Raw genomic sequence first — 21,213 nt, forward strand, 5'->3', positions numbered from 1 at the left:
GGGCTCGAACCCGTGTCCCCTGCATCGGCAGGCAGACTCTCAAACACTGCACCACCAGGGAAGCCCCAGGCATGGTACTTTGAAGGGTCTAGGATGTTGTGTTACTCTGTGATTTTCTGTGCCAGTGTTTGCAGGTATGGTTAGTCATGTTTGAGCAGCATTTGAGTGTGTGTGTGTGTCTCACAGCTGTGATGCAGGGAAAGAGCACTGGATTTAGAGTTAGACCACTCTAAGTTCAAATGTCTGCTTTAGCATCATTAAATGTTAATGTGTGATCATCATTAAATGGCTGTGTGACCTTGGGCAAGTTACTTAACCTCTCTGCACCTCAGAAAAGCTAGTAATCCCTACCTCTCAGGCTTATACTGATATAATATCTTACCTTTGCCCATCAGTGGCTTCTGCAGGTTTCTGTTTTTCAGGACCACATTACTATGATAGTACCTAAGACCCTGGCTCTGGTGCTTTCACCTTTCTGATATTTCTAGGAGCTTGGGTAGAAAACCTAAGGACAGGGCCTGTGGGATGAAGGGAATTTACTCCAGGAGTGCCAGAACATTCTCTCGGACACATTAGCAGTCAGTAAGTATCTGTTGAATGAATGCTTAGAGTTGATTCAGTGGGTGTGCTGTGTAAATAGGACAGAGGACTGTATTTCCCAAACCAGGACACATCCTCTGACTCATTGCCTGATACGTGGGATGAAAAATAGGGCGAAATATTTGAATTTGGGACTGCTTTTGAAAACCTAGCAGTGGGGGAGGTAGGGTGGTCACGTGGGGTGGGTGATACTCCTCCCCCTTTCCCCTCCCCTGAATATGTAGGGTACACACTGAAAGCAGCGGGGCACACCCACCCAGTGGCACATCCAGTATGCCACATCGGGCAGGCACACCACCTGTGTCCCACAGCACACTCTCCCCCAGGCACACTTCACTCCCTCCACGGTGGGCTGGAGGCAGGGGAGGGAAGGCGAGCACACGACTTGATCTGGAGGAAGAACTGGAGCCTCTGAATTGTGGGCTGAATAATTAAAAGTAGGGCTTTGAGAGGTTTTATTCTCCTTGGGTTGTAAAAGCCCAGCCCAGAGGCTGCGGAGAGCCCCAGATTGCCCCTCCTGCAGCTGTGCCTTGGGTCTTACCATCCGTTGGAATCGAAGATCAGACCATAAAGGTTCGATGCTCACCAGCCTACAGTGGGCCAACAGCTGGATGCAAGGACTTTCCCAAGCTGAGTCTGGCCCCCCACTGTCCCCCACCTCCCCCCCCCCATTTGTCAGAGGTGGCTGCCAGGAGGGAGGGGAGAGACGTGGATTTATGGCTGCTGACTTGAAAGACAAAGTTGCCTTTTGTGTTAGAATTGGGGGGGGCGGGGAGTGGTGAGCTGGTGGTGGTGTGGGAGGGTGGGAGGGAGGGGCTGGGGTTCGGAAGCCCAAGGCAGGGGGTAAGGGGCTTGAAGAGGCAGACAAAAGGTTCCAGAGGCTTCTCAGAGCAGGGTCACCAGGCAAAGGCCCAGATGAATCAATCACCCCCAGCAAAGCTGAGCAGGGCCTCTGAGCCATCGCCGTCTTCTGGGGCTGTTTGTAAGCTCCAGACACCGTCCACACACACCAATCCAACGCCCAAACCCCACACAGTGCCTCCCTCCCGCCCCCCACAAAAAACACCTACTCTTTGGATTCAGAACCTTAATTCAACTCTCAGACTTCCCTTTGGAGAGCCAGGGAAGTAAATACAGGTCTTCTAAGTTCATACTTTCCTCCACTCCAAATGTCATCAGCCAATCAATGTAGGGGATCTTCCCTAACAGAGCCAAAGTCATGGGCAAGGTGGGGACCCAGATATTGGGGAGACTGGGACAGAGTGTTGGAGAGGGTAAGCCTGGGCCAGAGGACCCTGATGACAAAGCCAATATCCCACCGGGACTGTGGCAAGTTGCCAGCCTCCCCAGGACTCCGGGTTCTCTGCCGTCACCTCTCTCCGTCCCATGCGCATTTAGAGAGGACATTTACAAGTGCTTTGCGGAGTTTAAAGAGCATGTGGACTTGGCTGGCCTCCTCACCCTCCAGGAGTCACTCTGCCTGGTGGGTCTGGGCGGAGGCCAGAGTAGCCACCGGGTGCCTGAGTTCAGCAGGTGCTTTAACTACACCTTGGAGAGCCACATCCATCCCCCGGAATGAGCCTGGCCAATAAAGGCATGAGTTTATGGGCTTCATAAACATTTTACTAGAGAAATCAAGGCCTCAATTACCCAATGGCTTCTTCCAACTGACAGCTCACCTACTGGGGCCTCTGTGAAGCCCCCGGGCAGAAGTGAAATAGAAGCCAAGCTCTGGTTTATACCAGGCTGCCCCCTTCCCCCTGCACTGACCCTCTCACCATTCAGGCCTTGCAAATTCTGTCTTTACTCACTTCTCCAGAGGGCTCTGCCACTAGCTCTCTGAGCTTTTGCCTCTCCATGGGAATATGGCTACCCTCTTGGAGTAGATAGCCATCCACCCCCAATCCTACCATGCTCTTCCATAACCTCTCAGCACCTTTTAACTCAAGATTCTACTATTTTCCCTCAACAATCACTGGCAAGTATTTGCTATTTTTCAAGGACTGTGCCAAGCACTTTACAAATAAATCTCATTGATTCCCACCAGAGCAGCAGCTCTAGCAACATGAGCTATTGTCATCCCTATTTTATAAGTGAGAAAATAGAGGTTCTGAGAGACTAACTTGCCCAAGGTCACAGAGCTAAGAGTGGCGGAGGTGAGTTTTGTACCCAGTTCTGTCTGATTCCAGAGCCTGTACCATTAACCTCTTCACTGCATTGCTCCCTCAAAATGCTCTCAGCAAGTATTTCCCCACTAGAAGTAGAAATCGTGCTGTGTGAGGCCTTCTCTGCCATGCAGTGTGACAGCCTTAGGATGCGATCAAATGCGGGCCTTGTCAGCAGTCTCTGAGTCCATGTGGCCAGGAGAGGAGGGATCTGGCAGGGGCAAAGCTGGGCTAGTGATGAAGATGGAGAAGAAAGGGGGCTTTCTGGTGGGGCAGCAAGAGAGAGGGAGCAAGACAGAAAGCAGCTGTGGGTCTGAGGCCTTGCCTTGAGTGTGGACCAGTGCTGTCCAAAAGGATTTTCTGTGATGATGGAAGTATTTTATTGGTGCTGTCCCATAAGGTAGCCTATAGCCACTTGTGGCTATTGAACACTTGAAAGGTAGCTAGTGAGCCAGAGGAACTGAATTTTTAATTTAATTTTAATTTAAGTGGCCACATGTAGCTAGTGGCTGTCATATTGGACAACACAAGAATGCTCACTACTGATGATGGCTGAAATCTGCTCCACGTCCCCTGCTGGCGTAAGGCCCTTTGGGTTCATACCATCCACAGGGTCTTCAGGCTCAAGGCATCTGAACATCATTTCACATCACAAGTGACTGAAGGAATTAAGGGTGTTTCCCCTCAGAAGATGTTTCTCAGGGAACAACCCAGACCTCAAGTATTTGAAGATCTGTTGTGTGAAGAACAAAATTGGCTGTGTCTTCTAGAGCGGCACTGTCCAACGGGAGTATAACGCAAACCACATAGGTAACTTTAAGTTTTCTAATAGCCACATTTACAAAAAAAGTAAAAAAAAAGAAACAGGTGAAGTTAATTTTAATAATAAACTTTATTTTACTTAATATATACAAAATATTATTCCAACATATAATCATTATTTTAAAATTATTAATACTTTTTTACATTTTTTGAACTGTTTAAAATCCAAAGTATTATCATTTCAGCTTGTTATCAATATTTTAAATTATTAACTATTATTATCAATTAAAATTATTATTTTCCCAACTTTTAAAAAATATTTATTCATTTATTTATTTATTTTTGGCTGCATCGGGTCTTAGTTCCGGCACCAGGATCTTTCATTGAGGTGCACAGGCTCTTCCTCGCAGTGCGCAGACTTCTCTCTAGTTGTGGCATGTGGGCTCCAGAGTGTGTGGGCTCTGTAGTTTGCGGCATGCGGGCTCTCTAATTGTGGTGCCCGGGCTCAGTAGTTGCAGCGCACCGGCTCAGTTGCCCCGCGGCATGTGGGATCTTAGTTCCCTGACCAGGGATTGAACCTGCGTCCCCTGCATTGGAAGGCGGATTCTTAACCACTGGACCACCCGGGAAGTCCCTCCAACTTTTTAATTGTGGTAAAATAAACATAACATAAAGTTTACTGTCTTAACAATTTTCTTTTTGTCTTAACCGTTTTTAAGTGTGCAGTTCAGTGGCATTAAGTACCTTCATATTATTGTGCAAACCGTCACCACCATCCATCTCCAGAATTCTTTTCATCTCCCAAAAGTGAAACTCTATTCCTGTTAAACAGTAACTCCCTATTTCTCTCTGCCCACCAGCCTGTGGCAACCACCATTCTATTTTATGTCTCTATGAATCTGCCTACTCTAGGTACCTCATATAAGTGGAATCATACAGTATTTGTCTTTCTGTGACTGACTTATTTCACTTAGCATAATGTCCGTAAAGTTCATCCACATTGTAGCCTGTGTCAGAATTTCCTTCCTTTTTAAGGCTGAGTAATATTCCATTGTATGTATAAACACATTTTATTTGTCGATTCACCTGTTGATGGACACTTGGACTGCTTTCACCTTTTAGCTATTGTGAATAAGGCTGCTATGAATGTGGCTGTACAAATATCTCTTCGAGACGCTTAATTCTTGTGGGTATATACCCAGAAGTGGAATGGCTGGATTGTATGGTAGTTCTATTTTTAAGTTTCTGAGGAACCTCCATACCGTTCTCCATAGTGGCTGCACCAATTTACATTCCCACCAACAGTACACAAGGGTTCCAATTTCTCCACATGCTTGTCAACGCTTGCTATTTTCCGTTGTTTTTTGTTATTGCTCTGGTAGTAGCCATCCCAATGGGTGTGAGGTGGCATCTCATTATGGTTTTGATTTGCATTTCCCCAATGCTTAGTGTCTTTTTATTTTGTACTAAATCTTTGAAATCCAGTGTGTATTTTACACTTACAGCCCAACTCAATATGGACTGGTCACATTTCAAGTGCTTAATAGCCGGCTACTTACTTTATTAAAAAAGATTCTCAAGGGGAAAGTTGGGGCATTGGGTGGAAGCATATGGGATTCAGCTGTGCCTCTAGTATAAGGAAAAACATTACAATCATCTGAGCTGCGTGAGGAGGAGCAGGGCATTCGGGGTGTCCCTGGTCCTTGGCAGGGATGGATACAAGGAAGGGGACTTTGGATGGCCTTTGGAAGAGTCTGTAGGTCGTGGTTATTCCTCTTGAATGGCGGTATGAGTGGGGGCAGTCGGTGCCTCATACCCCCAGTGCCGCTGGCTTCTGCAAAGGCTGTGTTTTGAACTCTCCATCCCAACAAGCCCACTGATCTCTTTGTCATCACACACCAGATAGGAGTCTGGCTGTAGCCAAAGGGTTGGAGGCTGGGCTTGGGGTATGCTGCCGGCTTCCTTCCCAGCACTCTGCCCCGACCCTTCCTGCCCCCCCAGCGTCCCCTTGGAGCCTGTCTAATCAGATCCAGGCCTGACCTCACCAGAGGTCATGGACCAGGAGGAAAGTCCCCCTCCCCTCCCTGAGCCCCTCTAGATCTGGCTCTCAGGAGACTCCCCTCCCCTCGGGTGATTTATAGGGGTGTCCAGGAGCCATTTCCTGCTGGCTTCTGCTCCCTTCCAGCCCGGTGGGTTGCTGGGCTGTCTCTGTGAACCCTCTTTCCCCACGGCCTAACTGTATCCCTGGCGGGGACAGGGAGCGGCTGGGAGATTCCTTCTCAGACTGTTTGAGGACAAAGGTGCTTTCTTCTTCCTTTCTCCATAATGACCCCCAAGCAGGCCTCTGTCCTCCCTGTCACTCTCTCTGGTCCTCACACAGGAGGGGCGTCCCAACACGACCCCCTCCCGTGACCCAGCTTGAAGTGAGGAACCCGAAATGGCGCCTACCTGGCCAACAGCTGTGAGCAGGAAGATAAAGCATCGTTAGCCGCAAGCCACAGCACCACCTTCATGTCCACCAGCCCCATACACAGTGCTACCCACATCGGCCACAAATAGTGCCTCCACAGTGGTTAGGAACCCGCCTGCCAATGCAGGGGACACGGGTTCAAGCCCTGGTCCGGGAAGATCCCACATGCCACGGAGCAACTAAGCCTGTGCTCCACAACTACTGAGCCTGAGCTCTAGAGCCCGTGAGCCACAACTACTGAAGCCCACGCGGCTAGAGCCCGTGCTCCGCAACAAGAGAAGCCACCGCAATGAGAAGCCCGCGCACCGCAACAAAGAGTAGCCCCCACTCGCCGCAACTAGAGAAAGCCCGTGTGCAGCAACAAAGACCCAATGCAGCCAAAAATAAATAAATAAAATAAATAAATTTTAAAAATAATAATAATAAAAAACTATTAACAAATAGTGCGTCCAGCCACTGTGCCCACCACTGTCAACCACACAGTGGCCTCCAGGATGACTTGCTCAGCGGTCAGCGTTTTCTGAGGTCCAGTCCTCAGCCCCACATCCTCGTGGTTGCCCAGGGACCCTCTCCCAGAGAGACACGATGAGCGACAGCTGAGCTGGCTCCGTGGCCTGCTCGTACAAGCCAGTGCAAAACAGACGTGTAAACCAAACGTGTTCCCCCTCTGAGAGATCGGAGATCTAAGTGGCCCTGAGAAACTTTCTCCCCTGACTTCCTAAAGAAGTCAGCAGTGAACTCGGAGTGAGTGGACGATTCCAAGAGACCCCAGCTCAGGTGAGTGTGGGCAAAGGCCTGTACAGGAAGGCGGCAGGAGTCTGAGGTGGCAGGCCCTGCAGAGTACCTGTTCACCCCTTCATCTGTGGAGGAAAGGACCAGCGCTCCTATTATGGGAGGCAGGGTTCCCAGAGATGGGCCATCATGTATACTTTAAGCTCTAGGCAACATCCCTTTAGCGATTAACTTGTAGCAAAAGCAATAGAATACAAAGGTTAAAGAAAAAGAAACAGATCCAACATGGAGTCAGGTTTGTTCTTCCCTTTTATACCCTGACACTGCCTGCCCACGGTCTCACTGCAATCCCACAGGACACCGAAGGGATGTACAGGGCTGACCCAAGGGTTGAGTAGGGGTGGGAAGAAGGGGAGGGAAGAAGGAGCCTCAGATAAAGAGGACCACACCCTCCTATTGCACCACCTCCCCCGACCACACTGCGTAACCAGCTGGGCTCCAAGGGATGGCACTGAGGAACCGTCTCTGGGGCTCACTGTCGTCCCTGCAACTTGTAACACAGTGCCAACTCGCAGCCAGTGAGAAGAGGCTGGCCCAGCCTGCAGTCTGCCCTGGGGTCACCTGTCCTTGGAGAGTGAAAAATTTGCTGGGGACACCCCAGCAGAGGGCTTGGGGCATGGAACTTCTGATTTCGGGCCAGTAGAGCCACCAGCTGGGCCTGGGTCTCAGTTTCCCCTTCGTAAAATGAATGTGTTGGCTTTAGATGAGTGGTTTTCAAGCACTTTTAAAAGCAAAGCTACCCTTCAAATGAAATGTTTGGCAGAACTGCAATTAAGTAAAGCTGATGGAGAGGTTTAGCAAGGTGCTGCTCTGATGGAGGAGAGATGTGAAGCCCTGGGTGGGAAGGGGCCCCAGCTGCATCCCAGGGGCCCCTGGGGACCCCTCGGACTCTGTTGTACAGTGTGAAGATGATCAGACTGGCTCCTTAAGTACCACCCCTTCCTGCTCGAGCATTCCTCTGCAGCATCTCATTCAACCCATGCTTTTTCATTGTTTAGTTTTAGGGGGAGAAAGAAGCTAGAGGCCAAACTTTCTCCATCCAGAGCGCCCTGATGAGAAGCAGCCGTTTCCCTTGCATCTCTCCTCAGGCCAGCTCCTAGCTCTAGGCGCCTCCAGGGAGCCCAGAATGGGGGCTAGAAACACAAAAGGATTCGGGTTCCTTAATGAGGAGGCATCTGTAGTCAGCAGAGCCATTAGTCCCCGCCCCAAGTCCCTGGGGGGCTGCAAGCTCCTCTCCAGCTGGAGTGAGGAGGGGGCAGGCAGTTCCCCAGCTCCTGAAGGGCAGGGCTGGGTGGGGGGTGCATAGACAGCTGACCCAGGAGCCTGGGTGCCCTCTCCGCTCGCTTGGACTGCCTCCAGCCCTGTCCTCCTAGAGGTTGAGGCCTGGAGGCAGTAGAGGGGCCCTACCAGTGCCTCAGCCCCCTCCCCCAAACCTCTGGGCTGACCTGCAGGCCCTTGGCCAAACACAGCCTTTGGCCTGAGACTGGGCAGGCTGACCTCACAGTGCTCCCTGGGGATCATCTCACTGAGCCTGATGGGGACACCAGCTGGGGCACTTGCCCCCATCTCCCGCCCCTAGGGCCCCAAGGTGCCCTTTGTAAGGACTATACCTACTCAGGGACATGTGTGATTGATTACCTACACAGAACCAGAATCACACACCAGCCACAGGAGCTGAGGGATACAACCCCCCCCCCCCACTCACATCCAGCCTTGGACACTCACACCACATACACAGAGGCAGCCATGTCCTCCCGGCGAGCACAGCTCTGCACACACGTGCAAGGAGGCGCTCACACCCATCAGCCGTACTCCCAGGAGGCCCTGAAAGAGGAGGAGGCTGGGCTGGGGATTTTTATGCATGTTTATATTTAATGAACCACATGCAAATGAGATGGAGAATGTGCCACAAAAGAGTCAGCCCCCAGAGACTCTGGGAAGAAGGGCACAAAGGCTCGGCCTTTCTGAGCTGCCCTGGAGTCCTGAACAGACCGGTGGATTGAGGGGGCCTGAGATGGGGTGTGCCCACCCACACCAGGGAGCCAGGAGCAGGAACCAGGACAAGCTCCAGTGTCCCTGCTGCTGTGGGGAGAGGGAGGGCTCCTTCTGGGAGGGGGCAACTGTCCCAGTTGATGGAGTGTTGGAGGGGAGGAGCTGCCTGCCTGGACAGATGGTGAGCCTCCTTCCCGCACTTGAAGCAAAGTGGATTTTAATGAAATCACAGGCCTGGTGCTGAAGCTGGGAACCCATGTGGGAGGGGCCCCTTCCCTGGGCTTTACAGGTTGGGGAGTAGGGATGGATGGGAGTGAGGGTGGGCAGGAACACTTCACCAGCCTAAAACGGGGTGGGGGGCATGCACCACGGCCCCTCCCATGATCAGAGCTCAAGCAGTTTGTTCAGATCCCCAAAAGGTGGGGAGGCAGCCCCTGAATATTTATGACACATTGAAATGTTGATTGGTAGGTCTGACTGTCTTCTGAGAGGCTTGTCACCTTGGATGGTGCACCACCTTCTTGGGGTACACTGAGAAGCTGCAGAAGAACTGGGGATAAGGGGGTGATGATGAAGGGCAAAGAAAGCTACTGGGTGCTGGTAACCAGGGTCTAACGACCAGTGTCCCTGCTGGGTGACACTGGACTAATCGCTTCCCCTCTCTGTTTCCTATTCTGTAAGATGTACAGTATAATACTTAGGACTTGCATACCTTACAAGGAGTTTATAAAAATAAATCCGAAAGCAGCTGTAAAAGTGGGGAGCAGGCCTTGGGAGCAAGGCTTTCTCTGACTGGCGTTCGTGGGTCCGCAGCCCAGGATTTCCGTGTTAGAGGTTTATCATCCAAGAATTTGTCCAGACCTTTCTCAAAGTGTCCCAGCCCGGCCTATACCATCCCTTAGGGGGAGATGTTTCCCACAGGCAGGAGGCAGGGTAAGTGCTGATGTGCCCCCAGCAAGCTGTTGCCCTGCACCTGCCAGCTCAGCTCAGGGGAAGACACCCTGCCCCCTGAGCCGGGTGAGCTCCAGGGCTCCAGGACACAGGCCTGAGGCCCCCCATGCCCTCTCCTGTCCCCTCTGCACCTCAGCAGTGTGCCTTCCCCATACACATTTCCTTTTCTTTCTCCAGCCATGTCCGACTTCCACGTGCACCCCCAGGCCACCGTGGGTGAGGAGGGCGGTGTGGCCCGCTTCCAGTGCCAAATCCACGGGCTTCCCAAACCCCTGATCACCTGGGAGAAGAACAGGGTCCCCATTGACACAGACAATGAGAGGTGAGCCTCGGGTGGGGAAGGCGGAGGGATGACCAAGAGGCAGGCCAGTCCAGTGTCTGGGCCTTGAAGGAGGCCTGCCTGCGGCCTCCAGGGTGGTGTTTCTGCAACTTTGTTGAGATTGAGTATCTGTGTGGTTTGTGGGCCCAGATTCAACACTTGAATGCATGCGAAGGTCTGTGTGTGATTGTTGTCAAGGCTGGAATCGCAGGTGCATCCACCTGTGAGTCCCATAGTGTGTCTGTGATGACAAAAGTGACATTGGGATAGTGGCTGGGTCCTGGGCTGTGTCCGTGATGCTGAGTGACCCTGTGGCCAGTGGTGCTGTGCTTGCTTATGGTTGACCGTGCCCTCCCGCCACAGGTACACACTGCTGCCCAAGGGGGTCCTGCAGATCACAGGCCTTCAGGCTGAGGACAGCGGCGTCTTCCACTGTGTGGCCTCAAACGTCGCCAGTGTCCGGGTCAGCCATGGGGCCAGCCTCACTGTGTCAGGTGAGGGTCCTTGGCCCTGTCTCGTTCTTCTCCCCACCCTCAAATCAATCCCTCTTCAACTGAGCCCCAGGGCCTGGCCAGCCAAGTGCACACAGAGCACCTTGTGAGCACAAAGCTCTGTGCTCTTCGGGGTGAGGGTTCAGGAGGCATCCGAGGCCCCTCCCTGGCTCAGTTCTCCTTGAGGAAGCCCACTCTCTGCTTATGGGTGGTTGGGTGAGGGTGGCTCTCCCACTGCTAGAGGCCCTGCGGGGCCTGACCAGGGAGATGAGTGTGAGCAACGTCCTGGAGCCGCCGGCTTCTCCTCTCTACGCATGGGACCCAGCTTCTGGGCTGGAGCTTGTCTCCCACCCCCCATGTCCTAGGCCGTGTATTGGGGGTGGGTGCGTGTGGTGAGGCGGTGGGAAGGGTCCCAGATAAAGTGAAGAAATACGGCATCTTCCTCCCAGGCTCGGGCTCTGGGGCCTACAAGGAGCCTACGATCCTCGTGGGGCCTGAGAACCTCACCCTGACTGTGCACCAGACCGCCGTGCTCGAGTGTGTCGCCACGGGCAACCCGCGCCCCATTGTGTCCTGGAGCCGCCTGGGTGAGCCCCATCCTGCAGCCCCTGCCTCTCCCACCCCTGGGAGGGCCAGTCTCTTCACCCAGCTCTGGGAGGAACTTGGAATCCTGTTTGTTCTCCGTGGGGGTCCGTTCTCTTCGAGGCCTGGGGAGGGGGTGGGTTCCCCTCTCCTTGGCAGGACCAGGGAGGTCCGCCTGCCCACTGCATTCTCCCTCCCTCTGTGCAGATGGCTTAGCTCCCCAGGTTACCTCGTCCAGTCCCGGCAGTCCTGTGCCAGCTCCCCTCCCCCATGCTCCCCTCACTCTGGGCATCTCCGTCGGGCCCTCCAGAACCCCTCTGCAGCTCTCAGCACCCCTAGTCTCTTTCCTGTCCAGCTCATCTCTGCCCTCTACACCCTGGCCATCCTCCCCAGTGATGCAATCCCAAACCCCTCAAAATCTCAGCCAGTTGTCACATCCTCTCTCTGGGCCCCCCAGTCTCTAACCTGGCCCCCTAAATCCCCAGCCTAAATCCCTAGGCAGCTGGAGGAGAGAAATGAAAGGGTGCAGATGGGCCCACATTGTCTGAGTGGAAAGGTCACTGGGGGAAGGAGAGTCTGGAGGGGATGGGGTGGGGTCGCATTCACAAGGAGACTGTGCCACATTGTAGCAGCTGAGTGATCCGGGAAGGAGGGGGCAGCAGGCAGGATAATGGAGTAGATTTCACCACTTCAGGGACTGAATGGGGAGCTGTCTCCTCGCATTCTGACTGTGCTAATCTGATCCTGGGTGGGGGGAGGGCCCGGGGACTGGGAGAGGCTGGAAAGAGTGGCCTCACCATTAGGAGGAGCCCATAGGCCCTGCAAGGACCATCTGGTGCAACATTTCCCAAAGCGAAATCTGCAAGGGGAAAGAATGGCTTGGTGGTCTAACAAGTTTGGGAAACAGAATAAACCAGATCCCTTTGCTACGGGACTTCTCAGAGCCTTTGTATTAATGCGCATTGTGAGAGCCAAGGAGTGGAATGGATATCTGACCAAGGAACTTTTTTCAGGAGAGACAAATCAAGCTGGGAAATGTCCATGTAACCCAAACCCCTTACTTTCCTGTTTGAGAAACTGAGGGGAAGGGACTTGAAGGTCACCAGTGAGGCAGTGACAATGTTAGGATCAGGAGCCAGTTCTCTCCTGCTGGGTGAGAGTTTTCTGTGCTGCTCCAGCCGCCTCCACAATGCCATGATGCTCGGAGGGAAGAGTCAGAGACTGGGGCTCCCTGGAAGGTTGATGGTGGCCGATTCCAAGTCTGGACGTTCCTGCACACCTACCTCCCTGATCCTCCCCTTCCTCTTCAGATGGTCGCCCCATTGGGGTGGAGGGCATCCAGGTGCTGGGCACGGGGAACCTCATCATCTCAGACGTGACCGTCCAGCATTCGGGCGTCTATGTCTGTGCAGCCAACAGGCCCGGCACCCGGGTGAGGAGGACGGCACAGGGCCGGCTGGTGGTGCAAGGTACGGACCTCCCCACCCCACATTCCCTGCCTCATCGACATCCCTGGCCCAAGCCCAGTGCCGTGTACTCACCCACTTTCCTATCCTTGCCCTAACCTTGCCCCTGCCCCCTCTCCAGGGCCCCAGCCCAGGCCAAAGGCAGCAGCTCTCTCTCTCTCCCCCTCCCCCAGGAATGTGTATGTTGGGAATGCGAGGACATTCTTGGTCATCGGCCCCTCCAGGTGCCATCGCCACCCCCCCCAGTCATTTCCACTTTGTCATCTCAGCTGGTCTCCCCCACCTGTGTCACCCCCATGTGTCCCTCCCTCCACGTGCTGTTCTCATTCACACGTGTGGCACTTCCACGCTCACACCTGCCTGCACGCTCTCAGTGTGTTTGTCATTTCACACTCTCACACCCCAGCTCCTGCCACACACACACACACACACACACACACACACACACAGAGCTGGCCTCCACTCCCATGGTATGTGGGGCCTCTGCAGCTGACCAGGTCATTCTGTCCATCCTCCTGCCCTGGGGCTCAACTGTCTCCGTGAACAGGCTTGGAGTCCCATTCTCAGGGGTTTTCTGTGGTTGTTCCCTCCCAGAGAGCTGGGGAAGAGGTGGGAGAGAGGGGAATTAGGAACTTAAATGCCCATTTGTTTAGCATTCCATGTGCTGTTAATCTGTCCAAATGAAAGTGATGGAGCATTTCATTTCTCTGGTGTTAATGGAAGTTTGAGGCTTGGGATTGGAGGAGAGTGGAATTGAATGTAGGGGTGAGGGGGGCTGGTACTGAGGGCTCATCCATCTCCCCCGTTACCGGCCTTCAGCCTTCGAGGTGCAGCCAAACCTATTAGCACATTTATTTATTTAACAATTTCCTGAACAGGGAGCTCAGCTTGATTGCTTTCGGATACAAATGTCAGTCTTTTAAATAGTCATTAAAATGGAGTCCTCTCTTGGGTCTCTCTCTCTGGGGTGGAGGGATGTGAGGGCCGCCACCATCTCCCAGAGGCTAGGCTGGGGGTGGAGGGTGGGCCCCACCTGGAGGATTCTCCCCAGGGATGCGGTGTGTGTGTTTGTCCCCTACCCACTTGTTCCCTGCAGACCTCTGGCCCTACCCTCTTCCCCTTCCTCAGTCCTTCACTCACAGCTGTCCCCTCCCTGTCCACCTGACCCCTCATGACCATTATGCTTCTCTGTGCCCGCCCCTGCCCCAACCCCAGCCCCAGCAGAGTTTGTCCAGCACCCCCAGTCCATCTCCAGGCCGGCTGGGACCACAGCCATGTTCACCTGCCAAGCCCAGGGTGAGCCGCCCCCTCATGTGACGTGGTTGAAGAATGGACAGGTGCTGGGGCCAGGAGGCCACGTCAGGCTCAAGAATAACAACAGGCACGTGTGTGGTGGGTGTGCCAGAGTGAGGCCCGGACGGTAGGGGGCTGTGCACCTCCTACCAGGGAAGAACACTAAGCTGGGGGTCTGGAGACTTGGGTTTGAGTCCCAGGTCTGCCCCTAACTTGCTGAGAGATCTCAGACAAGCCTATTGTCTTCTGGAGGGGCTCAGTTTCTCCATCTTTCAAATGGGGAGATTTGGCCAACCTCCAAGGGATACTCCGCAAGGAGGAGGGGATCTGAGGCTCTCCCTCCCCCTGCAGCACCTTGACCATTTCTGGAATCGGCCCTGAAGACGAGGCCATCTACCAGTGCATGGCCGAGAACAGCGCTGGCTCCTCTCAGGCCAGCGCCAGGCTGACCGTGCTGTGGGCCGAGGGCCTGCCCGGGCCCCCCGTCAACGTGCAGGCGGTCTCCGTGTCGTCCACTGAGGTCCGCGTGTCCTGGACCGAGCCCCTGGTCAACACCAAGGAGATCATCGGCTATGTCCTGCACATCAGGAAGGCTGCCGGTGGGTGGGGACCAGGAGGGCGAGGCTGCCTCTGCATCCCCTTCCTCTTACTCACGGTTTCTGATCCCACACGTGCTGACCCAACACCTTCCCTCTTTCTCCCGGCTGCACCCTGGCTGCCCTCATTTCACCAGTGTGGGTAGGATTCCCTCATGCCCCTTTAATCCCCTGCCCTACCCTTGGCCTCCCCAGACCCACCAGAGCTTGAGTATCAGGAAGCAGTCAGCAAGAGCACCTTTCAGCACCTGGTGAGCGACCTGGAGCCCTCCACTGCCTACAGCTTCTACATCAAAGCTTACACGCCCCGGGGGGCCAGCTCAGCCTCTGCCCCCACCCTGGCCAGCACTCTAGGTGAAGGTGAGGTCTGGGTGTGGAGCACAAAACCACAGACACTCAGGGTATTAGGGCAGAACCCCTGTGCACCGTTGTTCAGGTTGTGCACTGCACAGAGTGCTTCGCCCTGAGGCTGAGTCGGGGCTGGGTCTACTTGGAGGAAGGGGTGTCCTTTTCTTTTTTCTTTTTTTTTAAAACCTGACAACATTTTATTTCTTATTTTTTCTTTTTGGTTGCACTGCGTCTTCATTGCTGTGCGTGGGCTTCAGTAGTTGTGGCATGCAGGCTCAGTAGTTGTGGCATACGGGCTTAGTTGCTCTGTGGCATGTGGGATCTTCCCCAACTCGAACCCGTGTCCCCTGCATTGGCAGGCGGATTCTTAGCCACTGGACCACCAGGGAAGTCCCAGGGGTGTCGTTTTCTAATTCACGTAAAGGTGCTATTTGAGCGAGCAGAGGCCCTGGGTTAGAGGTCAGAGAGCGGTCAGGCTCTGGGGGTGGGGGGGGTGTCTGGGTCATTGGTAGCAGGTGGAAGGGTAGAGCTTCAACCACCAAGTCCTCACATCTCGGCCTCCTTCTCCGCCCACAGCCCCCGTCCCACCCCCACTGTCAGTGCGGGTCCTGGGCAGCTCCACCCTGCAGCTGCTGTGGGAGCCTTGGCCCCGGCTGGCCCAGCACGAGGGCGGCTTCAAGCTGTTTTACCGCCCAGCAAGCAAGGCCTCCTTCACCGGCCCCATCCTGCTGCCTGGAACTGTCTCCTCTTACAACCTCAGCCAGCTCGGTGAGGCGGACACGGCTGGGGCTTGGGGAGCTGGGCAGGGATGTGGTGCCTGGTGCCAGGAGGTGGTTCACAGAGGTCTCCTCCAGTTCAGCCCGGGGACAGCCGCCTGGTGGGGCCGGGGGCGGTCCCTCAGCATCCTGGCCTTCCCCCCAGACCCCACTGCAGTGTACGAGGTGAAGCTGCTCGCTTACAACCAGCATGGGGATGGCAATGCCACAGTCCGCTTCGTGTCTTTGAGGGGAGCATCTGAGAGGACAGGTGAGGGCTGGGGATGGGGTCTGGCTAAAGACTGGCCCCTCAGGAAGAGAGGCTGAGGGAGGAGGGGAGCAAGCATCCAGGGAAAGCAAGAGGGTAGAACAGTACATGCAGCCCTGGAGAACATAGGCTTAGACCTGAGTTTGATGTTTGGCTGTGTGACCTTGGGCAAGTTACTTAACCTCTCTGAGCCCCAGTTTTCTCCTTTGTAAAACAGGGATAGTAATACCTGCTTTATAGAACTGTATGGAGGATGAAATGGTCCGTGTAAAGTGTTATTCCTAGTATTTGGCACAAAGTTAGTGCTCAGTAACTGGTAAAAAGAACCTAAAGGTTGGGCTGGGGTCCCATTGACAAGGGCAAATCGTATGTCGAGCAGCCGAGGGAGAAGGAACCCTCAAGGGCTGGGTGTCTGGGAGCCACAGCCCCCAACCTGCCGCTGCTTCCACCCCCAGCCCTGAGCCCACCATGTGACTGCCGGAAGGAGGAGGCCACCAACCAGACGTCTACCACAGGCATCGTCATCGGCATCCACATCGGGGTCACCTGCATCATCTTCTGTGTCCTTTTCCTCTTATTCGGCCAAAGGGGCAGGTGGGTCCTGGGCCAGGGAGAGGGTGCTGGGCCAGCATGGGGTGGGCAGGCCTGGAGCAGGAAAACCGCAGGGGAGGCAGGGTTTGGGGTCCCTTGTCTCCATCCTTTTGTTCTTGCTCCTCCCACATCCCTCCCCCTAACTCTTGGCTCACCCCCTAGGGTCCTCTTGTGTAAGGATGTAGAAAACCAGCTCTCCCCTCCTCAGGGCCCCCGGAGCCAGAGGGACCCTGGCGTCCTGGCACTGAATGGGGCGGGACGGGGAGAGCGGGGCCAGCTGGGCCGAGACGGGAAACGTGTGGACATGAAGGAACTGGAGCAGCTATTCCCCCGAGCGGGGGCCGTGGGGCAGCCTGACCCCAGACCCACGGTGAGTGCCCCCCCCACCCCGAGCCAACCCCCTCCTTCAGGCTCCACCCTCTTCACCTTGGTCACCGGCCTCCGCCAAGCTGCAGGGCTTCTCCAGGCACAAGACTGGTGGCTAGTGCTTCTCTCTGTGCCCCCAGGTCAGGCAGGGAAGCCTGGAGACTGAACCCCCGAGTGGGATTGGCTCCAGAGCCTGACCCTCTGGCTGGGGGCTCATGGGCCTGTGGCCCTCCTGCTGACGCCTGTGTGACTGGCCCTTTCCCCAGCAGGACCCCGAGGCCCCTGCCCTGTGTGAGGAGACCCAGTTCTCCATGCTGCCGCTTCAGGGGTTCGGGCTCCTGGAGGAGATGACGTCGGAGGCCAAGGCCCCCTGTGTAGGCCCCCTCGCTGCCCTGCCACCCCAGGACATAGGCCCCGGCCTCCTGAGTGAAGGACCAGCCGCCCTGCCAGCTCACTCGGGACAGTAGCCAGTGTCCGGGAGGCTCTGGAGGGAGCAACCCCCCATTCTCAGGTCAAAGGCAAGATTTCTCCTGTCATGTGGGATTCGGATGGGGGCTTCCCAGCATTTCTGTCCTGACTGCTCCTCTAATTGTCAAGACTTACAGTAGCCTTGGCAAGGGACCCCCTGCAAGGACCCGGAGGGGTTCCTGCAGGAGCCCCTCCCTTGGGCCAAGGCCCCCCCCAACCTCTGCCTGGTACCCACATGACTTGGAACTGAACTAACGTTTTTCTTTAAAAAAAGAACAAACTTAAAATTAAAAAAAAAAAAAAAGAGAGGGAAAGAGAAGAGAGAGAAAGGTGAATTAGACTCCAAAAATGTGCCCCTGCTGTGGCTGGGCCCCTGACACTGTCACCCTCCACGACTTGTTTTCTCAGGATGGATTTTTGCTGTTTTGGCTCTCAGCACCTACCTCAGCCGGAATGAATGTCCTCAGGGGAGTGGGGCCGTGGCCTCAGCCCCCCCGCCCCACAGAGCCCCGAATGTACTCCTACCTCGAGCCCCTTTAGGGGCACCCCCTCTCTCCCTCCCCACATTGTTGTCCAGAGTTTAGAAAAAAAAAAAAAGAAAGAAAGAAAAAAAAAAAGCACTTCCCCATTTCCAGGTGTGAAAGAAAATGTCTACCTCGAGGCTCGCTGGCTCTCGGGCCTGTGCTGTATCATTGGACCCTCCCTCCTGGCTCCTCACCAAGGGTGGGCTTCTCGGGGCCTGCAGAAAGAAAGATGGAATTGGTCAAAGAAAATGTGAAAAAAAAAAAAAAAAGCCAAAAATAAGAGGAGAATTTGTTCCTGGGAACAAAAACTAGGCACTTCCCAGCACGCTGCCAGCGCTCCGTCTTGTCTGCCCGTCCACTCCCATTTTGACCCTCTCCGCCAACTCATCCTTGACTGGGACCCCCAGGACCCTCTCTGCACGTGGGCCTTGGGAGGGTGGGCTGTCACCCCACAGCCTGCCTCCTGTCCTGCCCACAGAGCCGCTGGAGCAGACTGGCCTCCGGAATGTACTGTGTGTGTGTGCAAGGGGGGAGGGTCCCAGCCCACTGTCCCATGGGACGCTGCCAGCTGGACCCAGCCCCTGGACAGTGGAACAACCAATGTCAGCAGATGTGGCCGGAAGCTATTTTTCTATAAGGTGTGTTTAAGGATTTATGTTCTTGTGACTTCTTGTTTCTCTTTTCTGTTGTGTTGTTCTTTGAAAGACTTAAAGATGAAGAAAAAAAAAAAAAAACCAAGGAAACAAATACCTATTTTTGGTTACACTCAGAAACATTTTTTTAAATAGCAGAAAGAAAACTTTTTTTTAAAGGAAAAAAATGTGCATTCCTTAAATATGAGATTAGACCATAAAGTCCCTGACCCCCAACCCTCTAGGGACCCCCACCCCAAACTTTAGTGAATTAGCTGAAGAAGGTACACTTGGTGGTGTTTTCCTGGAAGACTGCAGTTTCACCTGTGTGGACTCGGGGAAGGTCATTGTCCCTTCTCCCCAGTACTGGGCCTGAGTCCAGGGCACCTCAAACCTCCCAGGCAGTACCCCTTGGTCCCTGCAGTGACTTCTCTGCACCTCCCTTCACCCTGGAACCCCCTCTTCCCAAGGGAAGGGTGGGTCTGGGGGAGGGGGGCCACCTGGCCTGTCTTGGGTTTTGTCACACTCATTTTGACTGAATAAAAGTCCTGTTGCCAAAGTGGATCTCGGGTGTTTTGGTGGCTGTGTCAGGTCCTGGGGGAGGGGTGGGAGTGCTGGGATTAGGGGAGCCAGGGTGGCGAGCCAGGCGTGGTGATAGCAGCAGACCCCGGGGTACTACTTACAGGCACCGTGCATGCTGGGTCTTCTCCACAGGTGGGGGGGCTGCCTAGGTCCTCACGACCCCCTGGGAGGTCGATGTTCTAGTTATCGTCATCTCCTCTTACAGATGATGAAACCGAGAAAGGATAAGAGAAATGAAGGAAACATCCTAAATCTCACACTGCCAGTCTCAGCAGGATCAGAGTTTGTGTCCGGGCCAGGTCGCCAAGTTCCAGAGTCTGCATTCTGACCACTGCTTGTGCCTCCTTAGCTGGCAGTGAGGGATCCGAGACCAGTCCTTCGGCCCTATAGTGACCGACCACCAGTATTGAGCCAGCTGCTGGGCGGGGCTATATGCTTTTCATGCACTGTCTATGAGAAAGGACTGTTTTCCTCCCCATCCTGAAGCTGAGGAAACTGGGGCTCTGACTGGGTGACTGTCTTCAGAGCACACAGCCAGACCCCTGGCCAGCCCTCTTAATTCCTCCCTGTCCTCTCTTCAGTCCAGGCTCCTGAAGCCAGGTATCTGGGGCTGCCAAGGCTGAGGATAGACCAAGAGAGACTTGGCTTAAAGGTGTTGTGCTGACAAAGATCAGGAGGTCTCAGTGGGCCTCAAGCTTAGTAAGAGGCAATGGTGTAATGCAACTGCTTAGAATGTCAGTGTCCCCTCTGCTGCTGAAATGGAAAGCCAGGGCTCACCCCTGGGAGGCTCTGCAAGTCTGGAGGGTGGGGTTCTATACCCAGAGGCATCTTTTGAGAGGATAGTGGTTTGCAAGCTGGGTTGTCCAGCTCTGGCTAGGGGTCTGGGGGAGCCTCCCTGCCCACCCTCACCTAGAGCAGCTCTGTTTTTACCTGTCTTACATGTTAGACCCCACATGAGATTTCATTTGAAAACAGGATACTGCTCCTAAAAGAAACATTTGAAAGCCCCTGGCCTGGCACTTCTGGAAGAGGCCAGAAGGGGTGGTTGGGGCCGATGTCAGACCAAAAACAGTGATGGTGCTGTGGATGCTGACTGAGAAAGGGAAGCCTGAGACCGCCATGGTACCTGTCCTGAGTCTTGGGGGAAGTGGTTGATTGATTTTCCCAGAGGAAAGAACTAAGTCCACATGTAGACATAATACCTCACCTTTCTTTACACAGAACTCCACAAACACAGAAATTGTTCATCAACCTAAGCCATCCAAGGACCACCTGGGGAGGTGATGGGTCGTCATGTGGTGGAGCAGACAGTGAGGGGATGGGAGAGCAGACCAGGTAACTTCCAGTGCCCCCGTCCCTCCAGAGTCCAAGATGCTAGTACCTCCCCCAGGGAGGGACCCAGAAACCTTTAAAAACCACCTAATATGACTCATGTAGATGTATGCAAATTGCACACAAATCACATGCAAATACAGGAAGGGCCTATTCTAACAAGGCCCTGAACTAGGTTTCGGTAAAGGGAGAAGCAGGGTTCCAATTAGGAAGTTTAGCAGAAATTGGTATCAGCTGAGTGGCCCAGCTGGAATCTGGGTCCTGAGGTCTCAAAACGATCCAGCAGCCTCAGGCTGAATTCCGTGCTCCCCCCTCAACACGCGTGCGCACACACACACACACACACACACACACACACACACACACAGTCTTTGGGCAGAAATCAGCAGCAGCCAGGGCTTGCAACCTGCTCCAATTACCTAATGCTCTGTAACAAAGCACCCCACAAGTCAGTGGTTTAACCTAACATCTCCTGCTCAGAAATCTGCAGTTTGGGCGGGGCCCAGCAGGAATAGCTGTCTCTGCTCCGCTGAGGCAGCTTGAAGCCTGGGGGCTGGAATCATCTGAAGGCTCGCTGGTCTCACGTCTGGTGGCTGATGCTGGCCCTCGGCCCCGTCATCTACCTGTGGCCTCTCCATGGGCCTGGGCTGCCTCACAGCCTGGTGGTGGCTGGGAGCCAGGGATCAGCGTCCTGAGAGAAAGAGAGCCAGGCGGAAACTGCGTCATCATTTAGAACCCAGCCCTGGAGGACCCACAGTGTCACTGCCATGTTCCGTTCTTGAGGAGCGAATCACTAAGGCCGGCAGATTCCAGGGAGGAGAGTTAGATTCCACCTTTTGATGGAAGTAGAGTCAAAGATGTTGTGGAT

The 21,213-nt window shown here is 54.3% G+C and overlaps 1 protein-coding gene across 3 annotated transcripts in view; it reads left to right on the forward strand.

Annotated features, from left to right (window-relative positions):
- The window catches only part of IGDCC3 (immunoglobulin superfamily DCC subclass member 3), a 42,558-nt gene extending 23,563 nt beyond the window's left edge, over positions 1-18,995 (forward strand). For 2 of the 3 annotated variants that reach the window (XM_059915502.1, XM_059915504.1), the window contains 12 exons: positions 9,910-10,054; positions 10,415-10,545; positions 10,992-11,129; positions 12,435-12,593; positions 13,806-13,971; positions 14,235-14,482; positions 14,675-14,839; positions 15,404-15,595; positions 15,749-15,853; positions 16,306-16,444; positions 16,604-16,811; positions 17,077-17,846. In XM_059915502.1, the coding sequence (XP_059771485.1) occupies positions 9,910-10,054; positions 10,415-10,545; positions 10,992-11,129; positions 12,435-12,593; positions 13,806-13,971; positions 14,235-14,482; positions 14,675-14,839; positions 15,404-15,595; positions 15,749-15,853; positions 16,306-16,444; positions 16,604-16,811; positions 17,077-17,274 (1,994 nt within the window). In that variant the 3' untranslated portion in view covers positions 17,275-17,846. Of the gene's footprint in view, positions 1-9,909; positions 10,055-10,414; positions 10,546-10,991; positions 11,130-12,434; positions 12,594-13,805; positions 13,972-14,234; positions 14,483-14,674; positions 14,840-15,403; positions 15,596-15,748; positions 15,854-16,305; positions 16,445-16,603; positions 16,812-17,076; positions 17,847-17,910 lie in introns of those variants that run through there. The other variant, XM_059915503.1, reaches the window with a different exon arrangement.
- The last annotated feature ends 2,218 nt before the right edge of the window (positions 18,996-21,213 follow it).

This window comes from Balaenoptera ricei, chromosome 2 (genome assembly GCF_028023285.1).
Source record: "Balaenoptera ricei isolate mBalRic1 chromosome 2, mBalRic1.hap2, whole genome shotgun sequence".
Lineage (NCBI taxonomy): Eukaryota > Metazoa > Chordata > Mammalia > Artiodactyla > Balaenopteridae > Balaenoptera > Balaenoptera ricei.